The sequence below is a fragment of the Pecten maximus genome, chromosome 4 (genome assembly GCF_902652985.1).
Source record: "Pecten maximus chromosome 4, xPecMax1.1, whole genome shotgun sequence".
In the NCBI taxonomy this organism is placed as follows: Eukaryota; Metazoa; Mollusca; class Bivalvia; order Pectinida; family Pectinidae; genus Pecten; species Pecten maximus.
The window spans coordinates 18,244,519-18,266,160 of NC_047018.1; the positions used below are offsets into that span (position 1 = coordinate 18,244,519).

Below are 21,642 nucleotides of genomic sequence, written 5' to 3' on the forward strand. Positions count from 1 at the left end.
AACTCAGTCAAATAGTAATATTCAACCTCGACGAACAGGAAATTCATTCTGATAGAAAAAAAAATCAGTCTGATAGAAAAATAATACTGGATATTGACAAACGGAAGCATCGATAGTAGAGTAATATTCAACCTGGACGAAAAAGAAATTTATTCTAGTAGAAAAAATATATTCCACTTTCTTCTGATTAAGTTCAACTGGAGCATATTAAACATCCTAGACGCATATCAGTGTTACTATGGATTAAGATTTGAACATTATCTTACATCTAAAAGGTATCCTAATAAAACAACAACTCCAGAATCCGCTTTCGACTGAATGCTTTCAGCCAAAACAAAAACAAATAAAAAACCTTTTGTGTATTCATAATATACAATATGGACAATGGGGCTAAAAGTCCGCTTCCACAGTGTAAAAGAAAAAAAAAACATAAACTGTCGAGAATCCGCCTTGGACTGATTTTTTCAGCTTGGTGTAAAACTCTGAATGAAGAATAAATGTTATAATGGAGGATTCCACACAGGTCAGTCAAGTGGACCAATCTCCAGCAAATATTATAATGGAGGATTCCACACAGGTCAGTCAAGTGGACCAATCTCCAGTAAATGTTATAATGGAGGATTCCACACAGGTCAGTCAAGTGGACCAATCTCCAGCAAATTTTATAATGTCAGTCAAGTGGACCAATGTCCAGCAAATGTTATAATGGAGGATTCCACACAGGTCAGTCAAGTGGACCAATCTCCAGCAAATGTTATAATGGAGGATTCCACACAGGTCAGTCAAGTGGACCAATCTCCAGCAAATGTTATAATGGAGGATTCCACACAGGTCAGTCAAGTGGACCAATCTCCAGCAAATGTTATAATGGAGGATTCCACACAGGTCAGTCAAGTGGACCAATCTCCAGCAAATGTTATAATGGAGGATTCCACACAGGTCAGTCAAGTGGACCAATCTCCAGCAAATTTTATAATGGAGGATTCCACACAGGTCAGTCAAGTGGACCAATCTCCAGCAAATGTTATAATGGAGGATTCCACACAGGTCAGTCAAGTGGACCAATCTCCAGCAAATGTTATAATGGAGGATTCCACACAGGTCAGTCAAGTGGACCAATCTCCAGCAAATGTTATAATGGAGGATTCCACACAGGTCAGTCAAGTGGACCAATCTCCAGCAAATGTTATAATGGAGGATTCCACACAGGTCAGTCAAGTGGACCAATCTCCAGCAAATGGGAACTAAGTTAAATGTCTCAATGAAAACATCCTAAATTTATTCAAATGCGTCAAAAAACGCACGCACATTAATAGCTCCATCGATAAACACTTCTGTGCGTAAAGCGTAGTGTGATACTCAAACGTAAACTGGAAAAAAAATCTGGAAACTTTCCTGACATTAGTCAACGCGTCGATCACACAAATCAATATATATGTTCTATATATATTCTGATCTGCCAAACGACACGCCGTGATGTCCCGCCATTATGTCCATAATTATAAGTTCCAGTCTTTTTAGAATTGGAACATTTTGAGCACGCCAAGATCATCACCAGTGGTAGTGTGATGAAGCCAGGTCTGTACACATAGCCCTGGGTCTGGTATAACGCCAGGTCTGTACACATAGCACTGGGTCTGGTATAACGCCAGGTCTGTACACATAGCCCTGGGTCTGGTATAACGCCAGGTCTGTACACATAGCCCTGGGTCTGGTATAACGCCAGGTCTGTACACATAGCACTGGGTCTGGTATAACGCCAGGTCTGTACACATAGCACTGGGTCTGGTATAACGCCAGGTCTGTACACATAGCCCTGAGCCTGGTATAACGCCAGGTCTGTACACATAGCCCTGAGCCTGGTATAACGCCAGATCTGTACACATAGCCCTGGGTCTGGTATAACGCCAGGTCTGTACACATAGCCCTGAGCCTGGTATAACGCCAGGTCTGTACACATAGCCCTGGGTCTGGTATAACGCCAGGTCTGTACACATAGCCCTGGGTCTGGTATAACGCCAGGTCTGTACACATAGCCCTGGGTCTGGTATAACGCCAGGTCTGTACACATAGCACTGGGTCTGGTATAACGCCAGGTCTGTACACATAGCCCTGAGCCTGGTATAACGCCAGGTCTGTACACATAGCCCTGAGCCTGATATAAAGCCTCTGTGACGGGAATTCTTTACTGGAAAAGGACATTTTGATTTTCCTTGACATGTAACTTTGATAGTAACCCCCAAATGTATATACATGTATCATGTATACCAAATGGTTGGACTGTGACCAGTTGGACCAGTGTTGTTCGGTTATGAAATAAAGATGGACCTGGTGATTTTATATCGTAAAGTTTTCAGACGAATCTTGATAAAGACTTCCAAGGTTCGTATTAACATTTGCAGGTCCGTCAAGGTACATTGTATATGTTTGGAATATAATATTTAAAAACCGACGAACCGGTTTATCAACGCAAAAACATTTCAAAACAAGAATTTTGCGTGTTACCTCCCTTCCACCATAGGACGATTTTTGGCTACAAAAAAAATCACGGTGTACGAAGCAGAAAAAGACAGAGTCGATACTCTGAGTGGCGTGTGTATGAATGTAGGATTCTCATACTCCTAAACAAAATTTCCAATTATTTTTTCTCGGCAGGATCTTTAAACTCGGACGATCTACGTTTTAATCGTGTGACGTAAAATCTTGTCTTAATAGAACGCATTTTGCGTTTCAGTCTCCCATCGATATTGTTCGTTTAGATTCTTATAATTTGGCAATAATATGACGTCATTTCAAAACTGTATTTACCTACGTTAGGCTGAATCGTACACACTTTGTGTCAGTCATCGGAATAATTATCATTTCGGGAAGCTCCGTCGGTACATTATAGGCACAAGAGTAACTTTTATAGTTAGACATTAGAAGGTTATCAATGAAATGTAAATGCTATAGATAAATAATAATATCGTACGTCATTCATATTGACAATAAATGCAATCTGCTGGCCGTTCAGTGTAACACGTGAGTCATACGATATCATAACTTATGTGCTAAGTGTAGTTGATATTGTTAACTGTCATTTTGACTTGGACGTAAAGACAATATTGATTTAATGCATATCGAGGGTCTGTCTCGACATCGTGTTTAAATGTAACTTCAAAGTTCCAGTGACGACAGAGCAGTGTCACTATCCGTGAGATAAGGCTAGCTTAGCTGGGACCTATACAGAATAAGCTAAGTCGAGACCTATACAAAAAAGCTAAGTCGAGACCTATACAAAATAAGCTAAGTCGAGACCTATACAAAATAAGCTCAGACAAATAAGCTCAGTAGATACCATACAAAATAAGCTCAGCAAATACCCATACAAAATAAGCTAAGTCGAGACCTATACAAAATAAGCTCAGTAGATACCATACAAAATAAGCTCAGCAAATACCCATACAAAATAACCTAAGTCGAGACCTATACAAAATAAGCTCAGTAGATATCATACAAAATAAGCTCAGCAAATACCCATACAAAATAAGCTAAGTCGAGACCTATACAAAATAAGCTCGGCAAATACCCATACAAAATAAGCTCAGCAAATACCCATACAAAATAAGCTAAACAAATACCCATACAAAAGAAGCTAAGCGAATACCCAAACAAAACGAGCTAAGCAAATACCCATACAAAATAAGCTCAGCAGATACCCATACAATAAAAGCTAAGCAAATACCCATACAAAATAAGCTCAGCAGATAGCCATACAAAATCAGCTAAGTCGAGACCTATACGGACTCGGCTAAGCCGGTACCTATACGGAATACCATAAGCCGAGACTTATACAGAATAAGCTAACCCGAGACTTATACGGAATAACCTAAGCCGAGACCTATAATGCCGAGAGCTATGAAAAATGAGCTAACCTGGGGCCTATACGGACTCAGCTAAGCCGGTACCTTCACGGAATAAGCTAACCAGAGATTTATACAGAATAAGCTAAGCCGAGACATATACAGAAATAAGCTAACCCGATACTTATATGGAATAAGCTAAGTCGAGACCTATACAGAAATAAGCGAACCCGATACTTATATGGAATAAGCTAAGCCGAGACCTATACAGAAATAAGCTAACCCGATACTTATATGGAATAAGCTAAGCAGAGACCTATACAGAAATAAGATAACTCGATACTTATATGGAATAAGCTAAGCTGAAATCTATACAGAATAATCGAAGCATAGACATATAAAAAAAAACTAACCCGGTACCTACACGGAGCCAGCTAAGCAGAGACCTAGATACAGAATGCGCTAACCTGGTACCTATACGGAGCCATCTTCGCTAACCAAGGGTTACTCTACGCTAAGCTCCATTTCACATGATACGGAGCCAGCTCAGCAAAGACCTATACAGAATACGCTAGGCCGAGAACTTTTACATAAGCTTAGCCGAGACCTTTGCGGAATAAGTTAATCCATACCTATATAGAATAAGCTAGTACCGGTCACGATAAACCGACTCTGGTTAGACTTATTACACGATCGATGGCTGACTATCAGCTTATACAATATTCATTCCTCTTCACGACACATTTTCCTATATTAGAACAAAAGAAGGATTAAAATGTCTACGTACTTTTAGCTATGTTCCAACTGATTTCAGTCCGCATCTACAGACGGTTCCATTCTATCTCATGTATCGTATTACGAAGATTTTATTTTGGCACAGTTCGGATTAAAAAGCTTTTCAACCTAATCATTCCGACTTGATAGTCATATTTGATGATATATGAGATGATGGAAGGCTAATTAAATCTTGTTCAGCCCAGGGACATATAGATATATAAAAGATATTTATCCCTGTTCAGCCTCAGAGGTTTGTGATCAAGATATATTTAAGATATGAAGGTTAGCTGTCGCGGTTGTGTCACCATGGGTTGTGAACTAGTCGCCGGCTACTACCGGATAGCCCGCGAAAAATAAGCCCAGCAAAACTTGCCAAAGTTTGGTCTTAGTCTCAGCTGGTCCAGCGACACGCGCGCGGTATCCCTGTGTCGTCCATATACACACACAATGTACAGATAAAATACCAGTCTAGGGTCGTGATAGGATACCGGTACACAGGCAGTATTTATAATGTAATTGTATGAAACTACAATAAAACGAAAACAAAAGCTCTGTTGAAAGTAACTTTACTTTAAAAATAAATAAACCACAATATTATCCGGTGTGTTTATCAGATGTTAGTGACTTCACATATTTAAATGCCAAGAAGCCGGGCATCAGCTGTTTGTTAGAACCATGTGGGCTTTCAGACAGTTAATCTAAAGCCGCTTAATTGGGTCAGGCCATTCCATTACTCACGGCCGTGTCATATCAACCTAAAAAGTGTTAGAGTATACCTGAAGCCGTCGTCAGACAGACAAACGACGTCTTTATTTTTGATTATATCGATAAGAACAGACGGGTTTATGTATGGATTCGCTTCGTTGACTTTCAGTAAAACCACAAGTTTTGAGGGTCTGTATACCCTCGAGTGAAAATGAGATCGTCCAAGTGATAGGTTCCCCTCACCGAAAAGATTTGGAACTTATTACTTACACAGCAGAATTGCAAGATGGCGGTACGGGAACTTCATCCCGTGCTGAAATTATCCCTGATTTTAACTTTTACTCAATTTATTTGTGCAGAGGTTTTAACCCCACCCTACTTTAATTTAGCTCAGGGACGAGAAATCACTGCAACATCAACTTGTGGCGAGACACCGACCGGTAGAGAAAGTAGAGAACTTTATTGTCGTCTTACGGGTGCAACAGGCCAGGAAAGAACGAGTGGTAATACAGAACTTATCCAAGGACAGTATTGTGACTTCTGTGACCGAAGTCGGCCCGGAAAAGAACATCCTGCACGTTATGCTATTGATGGTACGGAGCGATGGTGGCAGAGCCCCCCTCTGTCTCGGGGTATGGCTTACAACGCTGTCAACCTCACCGTCAATTTGGGTCAGGTACGTGAGCAAAGAAAAAAATCAATAGTAAAAATATGTTTAAAAAGAGTTTGCATTAGGCAGACATCCGCTGGTGCCGATTTTGTAGGGTTGACCTTCGCTTTAAAGCCTTAGATTACATAAACAAGCGACAAACTAGCGTTTCCCAATTACCGTAAATATCCTACAACGTTGAATGCGTCCATAATATAACAGACAAGCAGAGACCCAAACAACAGTAACTAAAATGTAATTAACAGGTAAGTTATTACACAGGTAAACTTTTACACAGTTAAGTAAGTAGGGTAAATGCGTGTCAACCTGTACTGTAGTCAGAACCGCATTGACTAAACCAAATTATATGTTTATTTAGCTCCCGAAATAGACAGCAGATTATTATGTAGACCAGATTTACTTTAATTTGCAAGTTTCTTTGCACAAAGTACAGATTATAGAGACTTCAGACTTTAAATTGTTGAAAGTTATTGGAGACAAGTTAAGGCCTAAAATGTTAAAGATTGTGAATCAAAAACAGGTTTTAACACATTTGTATGGCAAGTCCTGTTTGCTTCTGTTAATAAATGACATCCACACTTTAGAAAATCAGTTTTCAAAACTGTAATGTATTTGTACAATTTTTCTGTTGTTGATAAGATTAATTTCAAGTATAGAACCACATCAAACATATTAATGGAGTTTGTTTCATCTATCGGTTCTATGCCTCCCATTATCAAGGTCAAAGCAAAGTTTTAGAATGTCTAGACCAAATGGTTTTAATAGAGGGAAATCATTTGGCAGAACTGAGTGAAATGCACCATATCACATTATGAATCATAAGGTCAAGGTCATTAGGTCACAGGACGTTGTTTAAAGACGGGTAGCTTTTTATAGAATTTCTTGAATTGACTTACTACTGGAAGTTAGAGCAACAGGTTCCAATCAACTTGATGTAATTAAAATGAATAGAAAGTGACATCATTAACCTTTTAAGTCTTGCTAATGTGGTCACAGCAAAAGGTTGAAGGTCAAAAAATCACTGTTAATCTAAAGGTCACAGCAAGAGGTTGGAAATTTACTACATTAATTATTAATTACTGTTGATAAAAAGGTAATAGCAATAAATGAAGTTCATATTACTGAAATTTCCTTAGCAACAGCTGTAAATGGTCAGCTGTGTTTTTTTCTGCATAAATTGTTAGTAATCAGTCTAGCTGGTCACTAGGCAATTACAGAAGTTGGTTAACAGTTCTCAGAAATCTGAAGGGTCAAAGCAAATGTCATATAGACATGCTGTGGCTTCAATTCCAAGAGTTGAATTTCATTTTGAAAACTCAAAAACATACTCTCAAGGAGCTGGATGACTTGCTGATCATTAGCTCACTGGTTACGACTAACCGTGAGCTAATGCTGTACCCCAGGCGTCGGCATCCCACACCACTTTATGGGGTAAGTTTATGGAAAGCTTGTAAGTCCAAAAGTATCCACCTCACACCCTTCTAATTTGGTTTACATACATTCATTAGAAGTCTAGGAGTGATGTTATAGCAACATCATGCAGAAACAAATTGTGATTTTTTCGCATTTTACCATTTTGTGGACTTGACTTTTTTGGCACCAAAACTCACTTTAAAGATTTTGGGGGTAAGATTTGGAAAGCTTGTAAGTCCACACCCTTCTTATTTTATACAACCATTTGAGGTCTAGGAGTGATATTATGTGATGTACATACATAAAAAATGAATGCATAGTGTGTAGCCAATCATGATTATATACATCAACCCCCCCCCCCCCCCCCAAAAAGATGTTTGTGAAAAAACAAAAAGTAATTTCAAGATATTAAGTTCAGTTGAAAAACATCTTTTATTTTTCTAAAATAGATGGAATTTGTTGAATTTTGTCAAGTTGGCAGGTACACACAGTTAGACATCGGTGTTACCTATGCTAATTTTGAAATTGCTGATGGGATCATGTTACAAAACAGCTGTCAGTACCACCTATTCCAGTTTACCTGTACAGGTAGATCAACACCCCTTTACACCACTATCAAATACCTAAATATATGTCTGTGGTCAGGCATTATATAAACACCTATTGTCCACTCCCAAACTAGATATCAGATGATGGGCTCATCCACAGGTGGTCAGTATGTCAAGCTGACCACAATGGATACATTCCGTATTTATCCTGTTAACAACATTGTTGCTGATGTATAACTGGAACAAGGACATTAAGCCCCATCAATCAATCATGTTGCTGATGTTTTGTTAATAAGAAATCATAACTATGTTATATGATGCAGTGTAAATAAAGGCTACAGTGTAAATGTAGATTATGGTGAAATATCAGTGTGTCAATCCTTGTTTCTCCTCTTCTGTTCCAATTAAATGGATAATAATTTGGATATTAAAGAAAACAAATTTTATGTGGGTTTTGGTTTTTTCAAGAATAATGGTGGATAGTTGGAGTAGAGAAGTGGAAATGTGGTATGTTGTATAACACGGGTTATTTAAAAAGTTCCCACCAATTCTAAACAATTATTAAAAGTTTCACTACATATCCATTTGAACATGGCAAAAATATCTATAAAAAAAATACTGAGAACTTTTTTACTGTAAATGAAAATGTTCCCAAGAAGTGCATTTTGAAATTTACTTTCTTGAGAAAACTTTCAAGTAACATCATAGTATTATAATGGTAAGATATTTAAGAAAACAAAGTAAATCATCATTATTTAATGCAATAAATCTTCTAGACTGACATCTTTATTTTCATACAAGTTGGATACTGAAACAGTATAGTGTTATTTCTCACAGCTTTTGAATGAGTAGCTGGTACAGGATTTCTCAGTAGTTTTGAGCGGATATCACATGTGGTTTTAATTGGTGTATATCCTGGTGGTGTTGGCACACTCAGTGACCCCTACACAAAGCCCAGTGTCTGGTCAGCATCTCACTGGACTGTTCCATTACAAGGGATAGTCTGTCCAACAGTAGGTTAGTCCATAACAACTTGGGTAGTAGGGCCAGTCCATTACAAGGGTACTCTGTCTGACCATAGGGTCAGTCCATAGTATTAGGGTTAGCAGGGTCAGTCCATAAACTGAGGCCATAACAGCAGGGGTACTGTGATCTCATAGAGAAGGATCAGTCTATTACAAGAGGGTACTGACATGAGCATCACAGGAGGGTACTGTGATCTGGGACAGCCATGTCAGTCTCCTCTAGTCAAGTGGGTGGCTTCACAACAGGTCCTGTTTAGTATCAAGTGTGGCCACCTGTGTTTGTGGATCACAGCCAATACAGTGTACTGTCTGGGTTCAATGAATGTACAGGGTTCTAACACTTAGATTTGGCACATGTTAAAATCATATTTAAATGATTAAAATTTTTAGGAGAGAAATATTGTAATGATGAAGATATTCTCGTAAACAGTGTCTAAAAGTTTTACAGCCCCCCCCCCCCCCCCTTGTGTTCTAGGCTGCACTTTAACTAGAACAAGTTCAATCCATCAATTAGCTGAGCAATATATTGTGGCCAGCTGGTATTTACCAGGGATACATGTCACAGTTCAATATACCTGTTAGATAGAAATGATCTTCTAAATGTTTTAAGAAAAAATTCTGAAACAAATTTTGATCACCACAAAATTTCATTTAACAAATTCTACCCATTCATTTGATCATTTTGTCCTTGATGTTGTCCGATTTTAATGCGATAGGTCCTTCATATGAAAATGCCTTCAGATTTATTGAACACCACATGGTATACAATGCCATCTCATTCAAGTACCATATTTTCTTAACAGTTAATCCATAACTGCATTGCTGAATTTCTTTAATATGCTAATTTCTCTGGACAAATGATATTATTTTGATAAATAAAAGTTGTTGGCGATAAAGTCTTACAGCTGTGTGATATCGTGTAATATTTTGGTGTGACTCCATTCTGATGTTGGCCTTTACTGTAATTTAGATGGTAATGCTGTATGTACATATATACAGTATTATTACTCAAGATAATTATGGTACATATTATGCATTTAAATATCCACAGTTGTGTGCATTATAATTTATGTTGTTGTTTAAACCTGTCTTCAGAAACAAAAATGCCTGCACCAACACGGCTATAAATTAATTGGCTTCATATATCATTGAAGACACTCAAGCTGTGTGTGGGAGGAACATACATAGCCATAAATTTTATTTCTTTTATAACTATTTTCTAGCAAGCTCTGGGTAAAATTAAAATTAAAAAGATGTGAAGTCCACTGTAATTATTAGCCTACCATCATCAATCAGATGGTAAGGTACTCAAATCTTTGTATATGTGTGGTCTGTCGTCCGTCGTCCGTCTGTCGTCCGTCTGTCCATAAACAATCCTTGTTATCGCCATTTCTTGAAAAGTACCTGAGGGATTTTTCTCAACCTTCATGTATAGATTCCCCTTGGTCCCTGCTTGTGCCAATTCAATCAAGTTTTTTGATCAGAAAAACAAAATGACCTACAGTTGGCCATCTTGGATTTTCAGAATTGAAGATTGTTTAGCGCGATTTCTTGAAAAGTACTGGAGGGTTATTTTAAAAATTTGATGATAAGGTTCCCCTTGGTCCCTAGTTGTGCCAGTTCATTTCAGACTTGATTAAAGCTGATCCACCCAGCATGACATTTTTATGGTCATCTTTACCCTTTTAGAATTTAAGTTTGATATTGCTATTTCTTGAAAAGTACTGGAGGGATATAAGATATCAGATTTTCAAGATGAAAGGAAAAAAGAAGGGAAAAAATAGAAGATCAGTTTGACATTGAACCAATAAAGATCATTCAATGGTGGAGGCCTCTGGGATTCCTGTGGGATCTGGTTTATCTATATGAGTTTGAATCATTTACATCAAATTACTTATAATTGAAATTTGAAATATTTTACGTTTCTTTTTTTCTTATTCATAGGCAAGGAGACTTTTTTTACTCTATTTTCACCTCATAATTTGATAATGTACCTAAGCTTTTTTTTCTTTTATACAAAGTATGTACTAATATACTCTATGTCGGAATTAAATCCAGTTATCTCCCTTCTCGTAAAAAAAGCTGGAATGTTGAGTATCTGTTTTGGAGTACAATAATTCCCAGATAGATTTAGAGGGTTTAGATTATTAGGAGTGTGTGATGAACAGTCCCCATTGAGTGTCTTATCATGATCAGCAGCTCCCAGGGAGTCATGCCACACTCCTGGACCTGACAGGAACTGATGGGGATTACAGTAAAGAGTCTGTCTACACACACATATATTTATATACTATATATATCCTAGGCTACTCTACTTGGCCTACATATATAACATTTCTTATCTCCCTGTTACCATAGTTACTTAGCAGTTAGTCTGATATTTGTCAGTGTATATGTTCTGACAGGATTTCTGGTGTTATAACAGAGAATATTCTTGTCTACCAGCAGTTAACAGCTGCTAGGCCAGAAATTACTGACTTAGCAATGTCTAGCACATGTACCAGTTATTACTTTGTACACTTTGTACTATACAGGATGACTGGATTTCAAATTCAAACATTTTATAACTTCTATGTTGTGATTATAGGACACATTTCAAATTCTTACGATCACATTTTAATGCAAGATTTTGAAAATTTTATAAAAACGATGGGTGTGATTGTGTCTTTACCTTATTTTCTTCAGTAAGATACAAATTTAATATAGTCATTAAATACCAGAGGTTAATCTGGACTGATTTCACTACCAAAATTAGGTAGTATTCACCACTGATGGTGTTTTTCCCTTTAAATAAAAACAAATTCCCAATCAAGAAAAAATCCTATACAACAGGGGATATTCTAAAAAACAGGGGAATTCCCCCAAATTTTAATGAAATATGTAAGAATTATAGCAAAGAGTAGCTGTGAAATGTTAAAAGTTTAAAGAATAATTCAAGACACTGCAGCCCTTTATTTCCCCTATATTTAATAATTGGTTGTATTTTTCAAATCCTAGACTAACCCCTGAATACTATTTAGAAAGAGACCGCCCCAAATTGAATCTTCAGAGCCTTGAACTCACTGAACAATGACATTGAACAGCATAATAGTGCTATGGTAAAACCTGTCTAATCTGACAATCTTTCTCATTAAGCTTTTTTCACAGTCAACCATTCATATGAGGATGAAAATCAGTTAAGTAAAACCTGACCAATCTGACACCTGAATATCTTGGCATCCTGTCACAATTGACTCTTGGGTATTAGCCAATTAGAAGCTATATTTAGTTTGTAGGCTGTCAATTTAAAAAAAAAAAACTGTATGGTGTAATAGAACCGATTATGACACAAATTTAGATTGTCTGTTGTGCAGAATTTGGCCTTTTAAAACCATCATTTTGTATGCATGGTATGTTTCACATAAAGAACACAAGATCTACACCCTTTGCTTGACACCGGTAGTACATGCTCTATAGATGGTTCAGGACAACAAGACACTGCTATTTATGTGTAATCTACTCGCACATTCAAGTGAAAACTTTTAAGTTGTTGGCAATGAAATCAAGAATAAAACGTGATATTTACATGAATATGAAATTAACAGCCACATTTGTTCCGGTAATAGCTTGTATAGATGAAACAGTGGAACATTAATTTAATAATCACTAGTTAGCTCAGTCGATTTGCATGTATGTGGAGTTTTAACTACAAGTGTAAAATGTGACACATTATTATGTGATGAAAAACTACATACACATGTTGGTATAATCCTGTGTGTTAATCTAGCAGCTAAATTTATGTCTGTGTACATTGGCTGTCAACTATCCTCAGCTAAATGGATTGCAAGATATGTGCATGTACATACTGTAAATATCCTAATAAATTACCAAAATGCCCTAATTTCCGATCTACATGCTTTCAGAAATAGACAACAGGTGTGTGTGTATGGTCTTTGCGTGTATTTCATTTCTAAATGAAACCTAAATAGGCAGGGACCTGTCTACATCTAGGTCATGAGAATAAACGTATACCAGGTACATACAATGAAAAAAAAAATTCTAGGTAAATTTTATATGGTGTTTCCACTTCACCCTGAGGTAAATCTTACTTGGTATATTATACAGAAACCTGTTAAAACCAGAAACTATGGTAACCCGTATTTAATCTGGTAACCTGTTAAAACCAGAAACTAAGGTAACCCTGTATTTAATCTGGTAACCTGTTAAAACCAGAAACTATGGTAACCCGTATTTAATCTGGTAACCTGTTAAAACCAGAAACTATGGTAACCCGTATTTAATCTGGTAACCTGTTAAAACCAGAAACTATGGTAACCTGTATTTAATCTGGTAACCTGTTAAAAGTATATTGCACACCTGGAGTAAACTTACCCGATAAGCTATAAACTTGGTAAGACCAGAACCGTTACTTAGTAAAAACCTCATGTCCTATGGAAACCTGTTTAGATAAAAACCTCATGTCCTATGGAAACCTGTTTAGATAAAAACCTCATGTCCTATGGAAACCTGTTTAGATAAAAACCTCATGTCCTATGGAAACCTGTTTAGATAAAAACCTCACGTCCTATGGAAACCTGTTTAGATAAAAACCTCATGTCCTATGGAAACCTGTTTAGATAAAAACCTCACATCCTATGGAAACCTGTTTAGATAAAAACCTCATGTCCTACGGAAACCTGTTTAGATAAAAACCTCACGTCCTACGGAAACCTGTTTAGATAAAAACCTCATGTCCTAAGGAAACCTGTTTAGATAAAAACCTCATGTCCTACGGAAACCTGTTTAGATAAAAACCTCATGTCCTACGGAAACCTGTTTAGATAAGAACCTCATGTCCTACGGAAACCTGTTTAGATAAAAACCTCATGTCCTACGGAAACCTGTTTAGATAAAAACCTCATGTCCTACCGAAACCTGTTTAGATAAAAACCTCATGTCCTACGGAAACCTGTTTAGATAAAAACCTCATGTCCTACAGAAACCTGTTTAGATAAAAACCTCATGTCCTACGGAAACCTGTTTAGATAAAAACCTCATGTCCTACGGAAACCTGTTTAGATAAAAACCTCATGTCCTACGGAAACCTGTTTAGATAAAAACCTCATGTCCTATGGAAACCTGTTTAGATAAAAACCTCATGTCCTATGGAAACCTGTTTAGATAAAAACTTACACTAGGCCATATGCTGTAAAATGTATATTACTTGAAAGGATTTATTCCATTTCTGTTATGTCCCCCATCTGAAAGATTCACATTTCCTAATTACCAGTGCCACATTTAACTTTATAAAAGCACTGAAGATGACTTGCTGAATTAAATACTTGTGTGGTTTACAACTGGACACTGTCAAGTTTAAATAAATTACATTGTCGTGAAGTACAAACGTATTCAAAGGCAAGTTAGCACAAATTCTACGTTTCTGTCATACCTCTTACACAGCTTATCTCCATTGATAGGGAAGACGAGAAAAAAACTGTGAATGATCGGTATTTTATTCCTTTTTAGTTAAAATTAAAATTTTCTGGGCTTTCATTTCACTGTGACATATTTCTACTTCTAATATAATCTTTTAAAATCAAACCTGACTTTTGATTAAAAAATAGTACTTTGGCCTCGGTTAAATTTCAAAACATGAATTGAAAGCATTTGTAGCTGTGAAATCTATATGATATGAAGATGTCATGAGATGTATATTAGACATTTGAAAAGTATAAATCAGTAGCATTGGATGTAATCTTTATTCAATTGTTAATTTTCTGTTTCAGGAATTCCATGTCGCCTACGTGTTCATCAAGATGGCTAACTCTCCACGTCCAGGGGTTTGGGCACTGGAACGCTCTGTGGACAATGGTCAGACGTGGAAACCATGGCAGTATTTTGCAGACACACCAAGTGACTGTAACAAATTCTTTGCTGTGGAAGCTGACAGCAAACTGACAGCTGATGATTCTGTCATCTGTGCCACTCAGTTTTCCAAGATTGTCCCACTCGTTAATGGAGAGGTAAGATTTCACCAAAGTTGGTCTTTTTCTTATGCGCACATCAAATTTGACGAAAGTATTATTGACATGTTGTTTTTCTTTTTCAAATCGTTTTGATAATTTCGTCTATAATACCTTTGACAATTAATTGGCTTTTAGTTAGAAAATGACAGATGATTTAGTTTTAAAAAATACTATCGGCTTACTCGAGGCCATCTAAGCTTGTTGCTACTCACACAGCACTCCTCATATCATTAGTGATCTGAGTCAATAAAGCTCTTAGAAGCACTCACTGTCAGACTATAGCAACATATTAAGAAATGTTATGATGGAATAATTAATTTTAGTAGTTATTGAAATCTGAAAGTATCTTTAATTGGTTTGAATATAAGTTACAGGGGCACATCTTAGTCCTTCAACTGTACAGTATATTAAATCTGATTGTAAATTACTGGTAACTAACATGAGTCCAGTCAGAATTTATGGATGGTGTTAGACATCCTTGTATTAAGATTAAAACTACAGCTAAATTTCAAGGTATTAATCACATGTATACATATGCCTGTTGTTTGATGTACAGCCAGTTGAAGAGTAGATATTTATAAATTATATATACATTTTCACTGAAAACAAATAGTAACCAGATTATGTATTGTATTTGGACAGAGTTAGATACACATCAAGTAATTTAACCCTTCCAGTTGACCTGGGGTAAAGGACTGTGTATACATTACTGGTATGGATTTATAGACTATGTACATGTTTATAAGCAGATTCATAAAAATACACATCACTGAACCAAGTTCTGAGACAAATTTCTTGAACATTTGCCACCTCATTTAAGGCAGAGTGTCCCACATCTTTTCTACTGTAGCAGGCCCATAATCTCATTTATACACATATAGGTCATGGGGACTCCTTTACTTCCTCTATATATATACATAAAGAAAAATTCAGGTTTGAAAGCCCTTCTAATGTATATAGGTTTGTTGGAAAGGATTTTTCTTTGTTAAATATGTTTTTTATCATCCAACTCTTTGCTGAATTTAATTTGGATGAAACACTAGATGAGGAAAAAAAGCTAACAAATTGGAACTCTTCTCTGTTAGAGAAAACAGCACATAGCCCTAGGATATACTGCCTTAACATTTCATCTCCTCAATTCACAAAAAGAGTGGTATGACCCCTGGGACGTTGTGCATAAAATGTTTCTCCTCTATCTGCAACTGGGTGCAGATTGAATCTTGTATTCTCCAAATAACTGCATAACTAGGATTAGCTGTGTGATGCTATAATATGTAAACTTGTCTGTAAATAGATATATTACATTGAATTTGAACTCTAACCGGAAGGTAAAAGTTACATTTTAAAAGGATAAAGGGACAAATGTGGCTCGCGGAGTCCTTTTTCCACCTCGGATAACATTGTAACTAAAGAAAAGATTGATCTCAGAGGTGTTTTATAACACAAGACTTCAAATGACCACCGACAAAGGCTGTATGGGACAACAATCTTTTGATTTTTGTTAAAAACCACTGACTCGGCAGAAACATTTTTATATGGCATTATATATACTAAGTATCTCTATAAACTGGGTCACATGGTAAGGTGAGAATGGAGTGTTAGGTTAAAGTCCTCATGTAAATTCATGTAAAAATAGGTCAACTGTAACTTATAAAAATGATGGGATAAAAGAAAGTTTGGTATATACAACTAAATATGTACATGTATTTGTTTAAACGCATATTGAAAGGTATACTTTTATAGATGTCATGATAGTACTAAGGTTAAATTTCCTGTTATTTTTCTTTCTTCACAAATTATTCTATGAACCAAATACATTTTTTCCCCCCAAATATCAATAAGTTGTTACATGTGAAGGAGTCAAATAGAAATAATTGGATTAATTTGGATAATAGGCATTATTTGTGAATAAAGTAAAAAGTTCATGAAATTGACAAAATTTTGTAGTATTAAGTGAAATTGACAAGACTTTGTAGTTTTAGTGAAATTGATATTTTGTAGTTTTGAGTGAATTTAATGAAATTTTGTAGTATTGAGTGAAATTGATAAGAAATTGTAGTATTATTGTTCAATGAAATGAATTGAATGTTATCATAATGGAACTTTCATTTCTCCATTGCCAGCATATGGGTAATAGCATATAAAATGTCTATAACACTGGTACAACAGAATGGGCTGAATATCTGTTCAGCAAAGGTCGTGGCCAGCTAATAGGCTTAGAAAGTTTTTTTTTAATTTTTCTTCCTGTAATTTTGCATTTAATTAATGAAAGAATGATTGTTTTGTTTTGTCAGATTGTCGTGTCGCTGGTTAACAACCGTCCGAACGCCATGAACTTTTCCTACGCAGAGACGCTTCAGGATTGGACCAAGGCCACCAATGTTAGACTGCGTCTGCTCCGAACCAAAACACTGCTAGGACATCTGATGGCTGTCGCTCGTCAGGATCCAACAACTACTCGCCGGGTTTGTACAATAACAACCAGTATTTTGTCAAAATGTTTCATCAAAACATGAATGTCATCTTAACTAATGTATAAATACCTTAGTTATCTTCGTAAAGTTGCTGCTGCTAACCTAGGTTTGTGTTTATTTTTGAAAGTACTAAAGTATGAAATATGAAAACATACAATGATTATACAGCATTTCAATCTTTGTAACTTGAAAATTATTTTAAATCATCTGCTCTATAGGACCAAAAATCAGCCGTCATTTTAGAAAATTAAAGGTTTGGGATAGCCTGATTTTATAAAATTTCTGTTCCACTGATTAAAGTATGAAATGTTCTTACGCAGACACTGTAGAATATTTGAGATCATAATGGAGTGATCAAAAAATATTCTTTACTGTTATCATCAAAGAATGAAGTGCAGTAAAAATGCTTGGATGGAAATATTCTCGAAAAAGTGCTGAATAGTACCACTGAGTGACAGTGCAGCAATATTTTAAAAAAACTGTGCCCAATCAATGCAAACCAACAGAAATCAAATTAAAAGCTTTTCTTAAATCATTGATAAGTTCAGCTAAAATTTTTCACTAGCTTTGAAAAAAAAAAAAATGTGACAACCAAAGAATTTGGAGATGAAATTTCTTCAGATGTCTGTATCATGAAATGTTAAGCTACAAATGTCTAAAAGCTTCGGTATATTAAAGTGTGATTGTAAAATAGTTTGGAAATAAATTTCTTTACATCTGTACCAACCTTGATAAAGTCTTGTGTTTGTATTACAGTACTACTACAGTATTAAAGATATCTCTATTGGCGGCCGATGTGTATGTAATGGTCACGCCGAGAGCTGTGTGAGGAGTGACCCAATGAACCCAAACAAATTAGTATGTCAGTGTGAACACAATACCTGTGGTGACCAGTGTGACCGCTGCTGTCCCAATGCCATTCAGAAAAAATGGGCGCCTGGACGTGCAGACAAGGTGTTCCAGTGTGAAAGTAAGTGATGCCACAGTTACCTCCCTTTGTTTTGTATCTTTGGCTATTGTTAATCGTAAGAAATCAATCGCAACAAGCCATAGGATAGGTGGTTCTTGGGTTTATTTGGAAGGTCGACCGGTTTCGCCCTGAACTAGGGCTTCTTCAGGACAATTTTTTCACAAGATTTTTACCCCTAAAGTACTAAAAATGTGGGCCCATGTTCTATTATTGATGACGTCTATACAATAGTGACGTAATGTACACCTGCAGCACGGCTTCATCCCCTAACCAATCGGAGGGAGAATTTGTAGACTACAAAACTCTGAACTACAAATCTACATCAGACACCACGGTGTGCCTTGATGAAACAAACATTTGAACTATAGAACTTTTGATCTGTCATAATTTTATAATTCTATTTTCATTTTTAACTTTATTGTATTATTGTTACATGCTTTATATTTTGAATAATTTAAAAGTGGGCCCGAATTTGCATATATGTTTAGCAAATACTAAGCAGCGAAAGAACATTGATACTATCATTTGCATTGTGTACATAGTAACCTTCTAGACAACCGTTACCGGTCACATGATAACATTGTACATTACGTCACTATTGTATAGACGTCATCAATAATAGAACATGGGCCCACATTTTTAGTACTTTAGGGGTAAAAATCTTGTGAAAAAATTGTCCTGAAGAAGCCCTAGTTCAGGGCGAAACCGGTCGACCTTCCAAATAAACCCAAGAACCACCTATCCTATGGCTTGTTGCGATTGATTTCTTACGATTTATATTTACCCACATTCTCAATCGCCCTGCATACTAATTGGTATCCAAGCCGGGATTTCGGAACCTACCAAACATTAACCAGAAGTACGGCGTTGGCTCTATACTTCGAGATTGTTTTGGCTATTGTTTATTTAAACCCACAGATCCTGTCAAAATTTCCCAACATAAAAAAGATGTTGCCGTTATTTGAGAAATGAAAATTCCTTTTTACTTTTCGAATGCTAATTTTCTGGAGATGAGATAATGTTTTATGTTTTTAGCCTGCCAGTGTTACAGACACAGTGATGAATGTATCTACGATGAACAGGTGGACCTACTCGGACAGAGTATTGACATTCAAGGCAACTATGTCGGAGGGGGTGTCTGCCAAAACTGCAGGGTAGCTACAAATTTGTTTACCTTCTCTGGTGTTGAATAATTGTACCTTAGTTAGATTTTGTGGAGTCTTTATTGAATGTGTCGGATTGAAAAAAGAATGATCAAGTAGGTAAATTTACCAAAGATAGCATTAAGTTACACTCTTCACTGAGTTATATTAAAATTATTTTAGCGTCCTTCCTCCATGTTTAAGAGGTAATAATCATACAGAGAATTTAAAAATCAGATTTGTTATATGATACAACATGACAATTCAGAATGACCACTGGTATGGAAATTAGCATCTTCATTTTGAAAGTTTGAATATGTTCCTCTTAGATGATAGAATGATTAAAACTCTTAAACACTCTTATGCTTGCTGGCTTTTATGACTGTCCTGCTGGAAGGTCAGTGTTAGAGTCACTATTAAAATCTGTTGTTGGGCTATTGTACAGATATGCATGTTGTTTTGTAGCATAATACTATGGGTGTCAACTGTAACGAGTGTATGCCAGGCTACTACAACCCATTCGGGGTACCACTCGACTCACCTGAGGCTTGTGTCTGTGAGTACCACATATCATTAAGGCTGTGTATTACCTTTGTAAAACACAAAAGAGTTCCACAGGATTAAACCTGTAAAACATCTTGTATAAGTTGTGTTTTTGATTTCATTTGAATTTAACTGTCATCCATTTGTCTGTTTCAACAATAACTATTTTTATATAAAGAAAAAAATGTCATTTATTAAAAAACCTCACAAACAGGCTTTTGTGTAGAAATGTGCGACACTTAACATAGATGGATTTGATTTACAAATTACTGATGTATGTTTCAGCTTGTGTATGTGAAGGTCAGAAGTACACTGGAGAGTGTGAGGCAGGAACAGGGCGATGTCAGTGTAGTAAACAATACACAGGGCTGGACTGTGACAGGTAGGCACATCAGTTACAAGTATCTAGTGATTCAGATGGACTGTGACAGGTAGATCTGGTTAAGGAAGCTCTGTTAGAGAAATCAGTTCTTAAAAATTAAAATTCAAGACAATATAATTGAAAGATTAATGCTCAAATTCCCTGTTATCAAAGGTCAAAATAAGCTGTTATTTTCATCAACTTAAAGATGAAGAAAATTGGTAGTGGTACAGGTATGCTGGGATTCTTCTTGAATCTGATATTTTTGTTGCTACAGCTGCAGCTTTGGTTACTATGGTTACCCAGACTGTATACCATGTGACTGCCACCTGAACGGTACAGAGGGGACAGTGTGTACTGTAGGTGGCGGACAATGTCCGTGTAAAGAAGAGTATGTTGGACACCGCTGTGACATGTGTGCTTTTGGCTTCTTCAACTTCCCTGACTGTGAACGTGAGTGTTACATCTGTTTCTGTGTATCACTAGGTTTCTACGAAGTCTTGATAAATCAATTCCACTTTCTATGCAACCACCAATGAAAAAGACCCATGACCATGGTCGTAACCAATAACAATTTAAATGTAATATTGATACACCATTGTTTTGACAATCATTTCATGAATAAGCCCCTTTCAACTGTAATAATACAGTGGACATTCAGGAAAAATTCTGTATTACATCAATACCTTTTACAGCATGCCAATGTGACTCAACTGGGTCCACCAGTGATGTCTGTGACGTGGAGACTGGACAGTGTCCATGCCAACCTAACTACTCTGGACTGGAATGTAACCAATGTGCCAATGGGTACTACAACTACCCTGACTGTAGAGGTGAGTATTTAAACTATGCTAAAATACAACTGAAACTTAAAGCGTCCACTCCGGGTCGGAAGGATCGTAGAGAGGAAATAGTCCTCTCTCGACTCCGTACCGAGCACACATATCCTACTCATTCGTTCCTTTTAAAACGAGATGATCCACCAATATGTCGTGCATGTGATGCTCAATTCACAGTGGAGCATTTTTTAATAGAATGTTCCGATTTCAAACATATTCGTGATAAATACTTTCGAGTCCCGGATATGAAAACTCTATTCAGTTCTGTGGATTCGAAAACATTACTGAGCTACTTGAAAGAAATCGATCTATTCTATAGACTTTAATG

General features: G+C 36.5%; 1 protein-coding gene across 1 annotated transcript in view; it reads left to right on the forward strand.

The window, feature by feature from the left end:
• The first annotated feature begins 5,564 nt into the window (after nucleotides 1–5,564).
• LOC117326421 (laminin-like protein epi-1) overlaps nucleotides 5,565–21,642 on the forward strand; it is a 71,461-nt gene continuing 55,383 nt past the window's right edge. Inside the window, exons 1-9 of the mRNA XM_033883170.1 lie at nucleotides 5,565–6,000; nucleotides 14,746–14,982; nucleotides 17,280–17,450; nucleotides 18,216–18,429; nucleotides 19,465–19,583; nucleotides 20,037–20,127; nucleotides 20,400–20,496; nucleotides 20,753–20,928; nucleotides 21,171–21,308. Of these exons, the coding sequence (XP_033739061.1) occupies nucleotides 5,611–6,000; nucleotides 14,746–14,982; nucleotides 17,280–17,450; nucleotides 18,216–18,429; nucleotides 19,465–19,583; nucleotides 20,037–20,127; nucleotides 20,400–20,496; nucleotides 20,753–20,928; nucleotides 21,171–21,308 (1,633 nt within the window). The 5' untranslated portion in view covers nucleotides 5,565–5,610. The remainder of the gene's footprint in view (nucleotides 6,001–14,745; nucleotides 14,983–17,279; nucleotides 17,451–18,215; nucleotides 18,430–19,464; nucleotides 19,584–20,036; nucleotides 20,128–20,399; nucleotides 20,497–20,752; nucleotides 20,929–21,170; nucleotides 21,309–21,642) is intronic.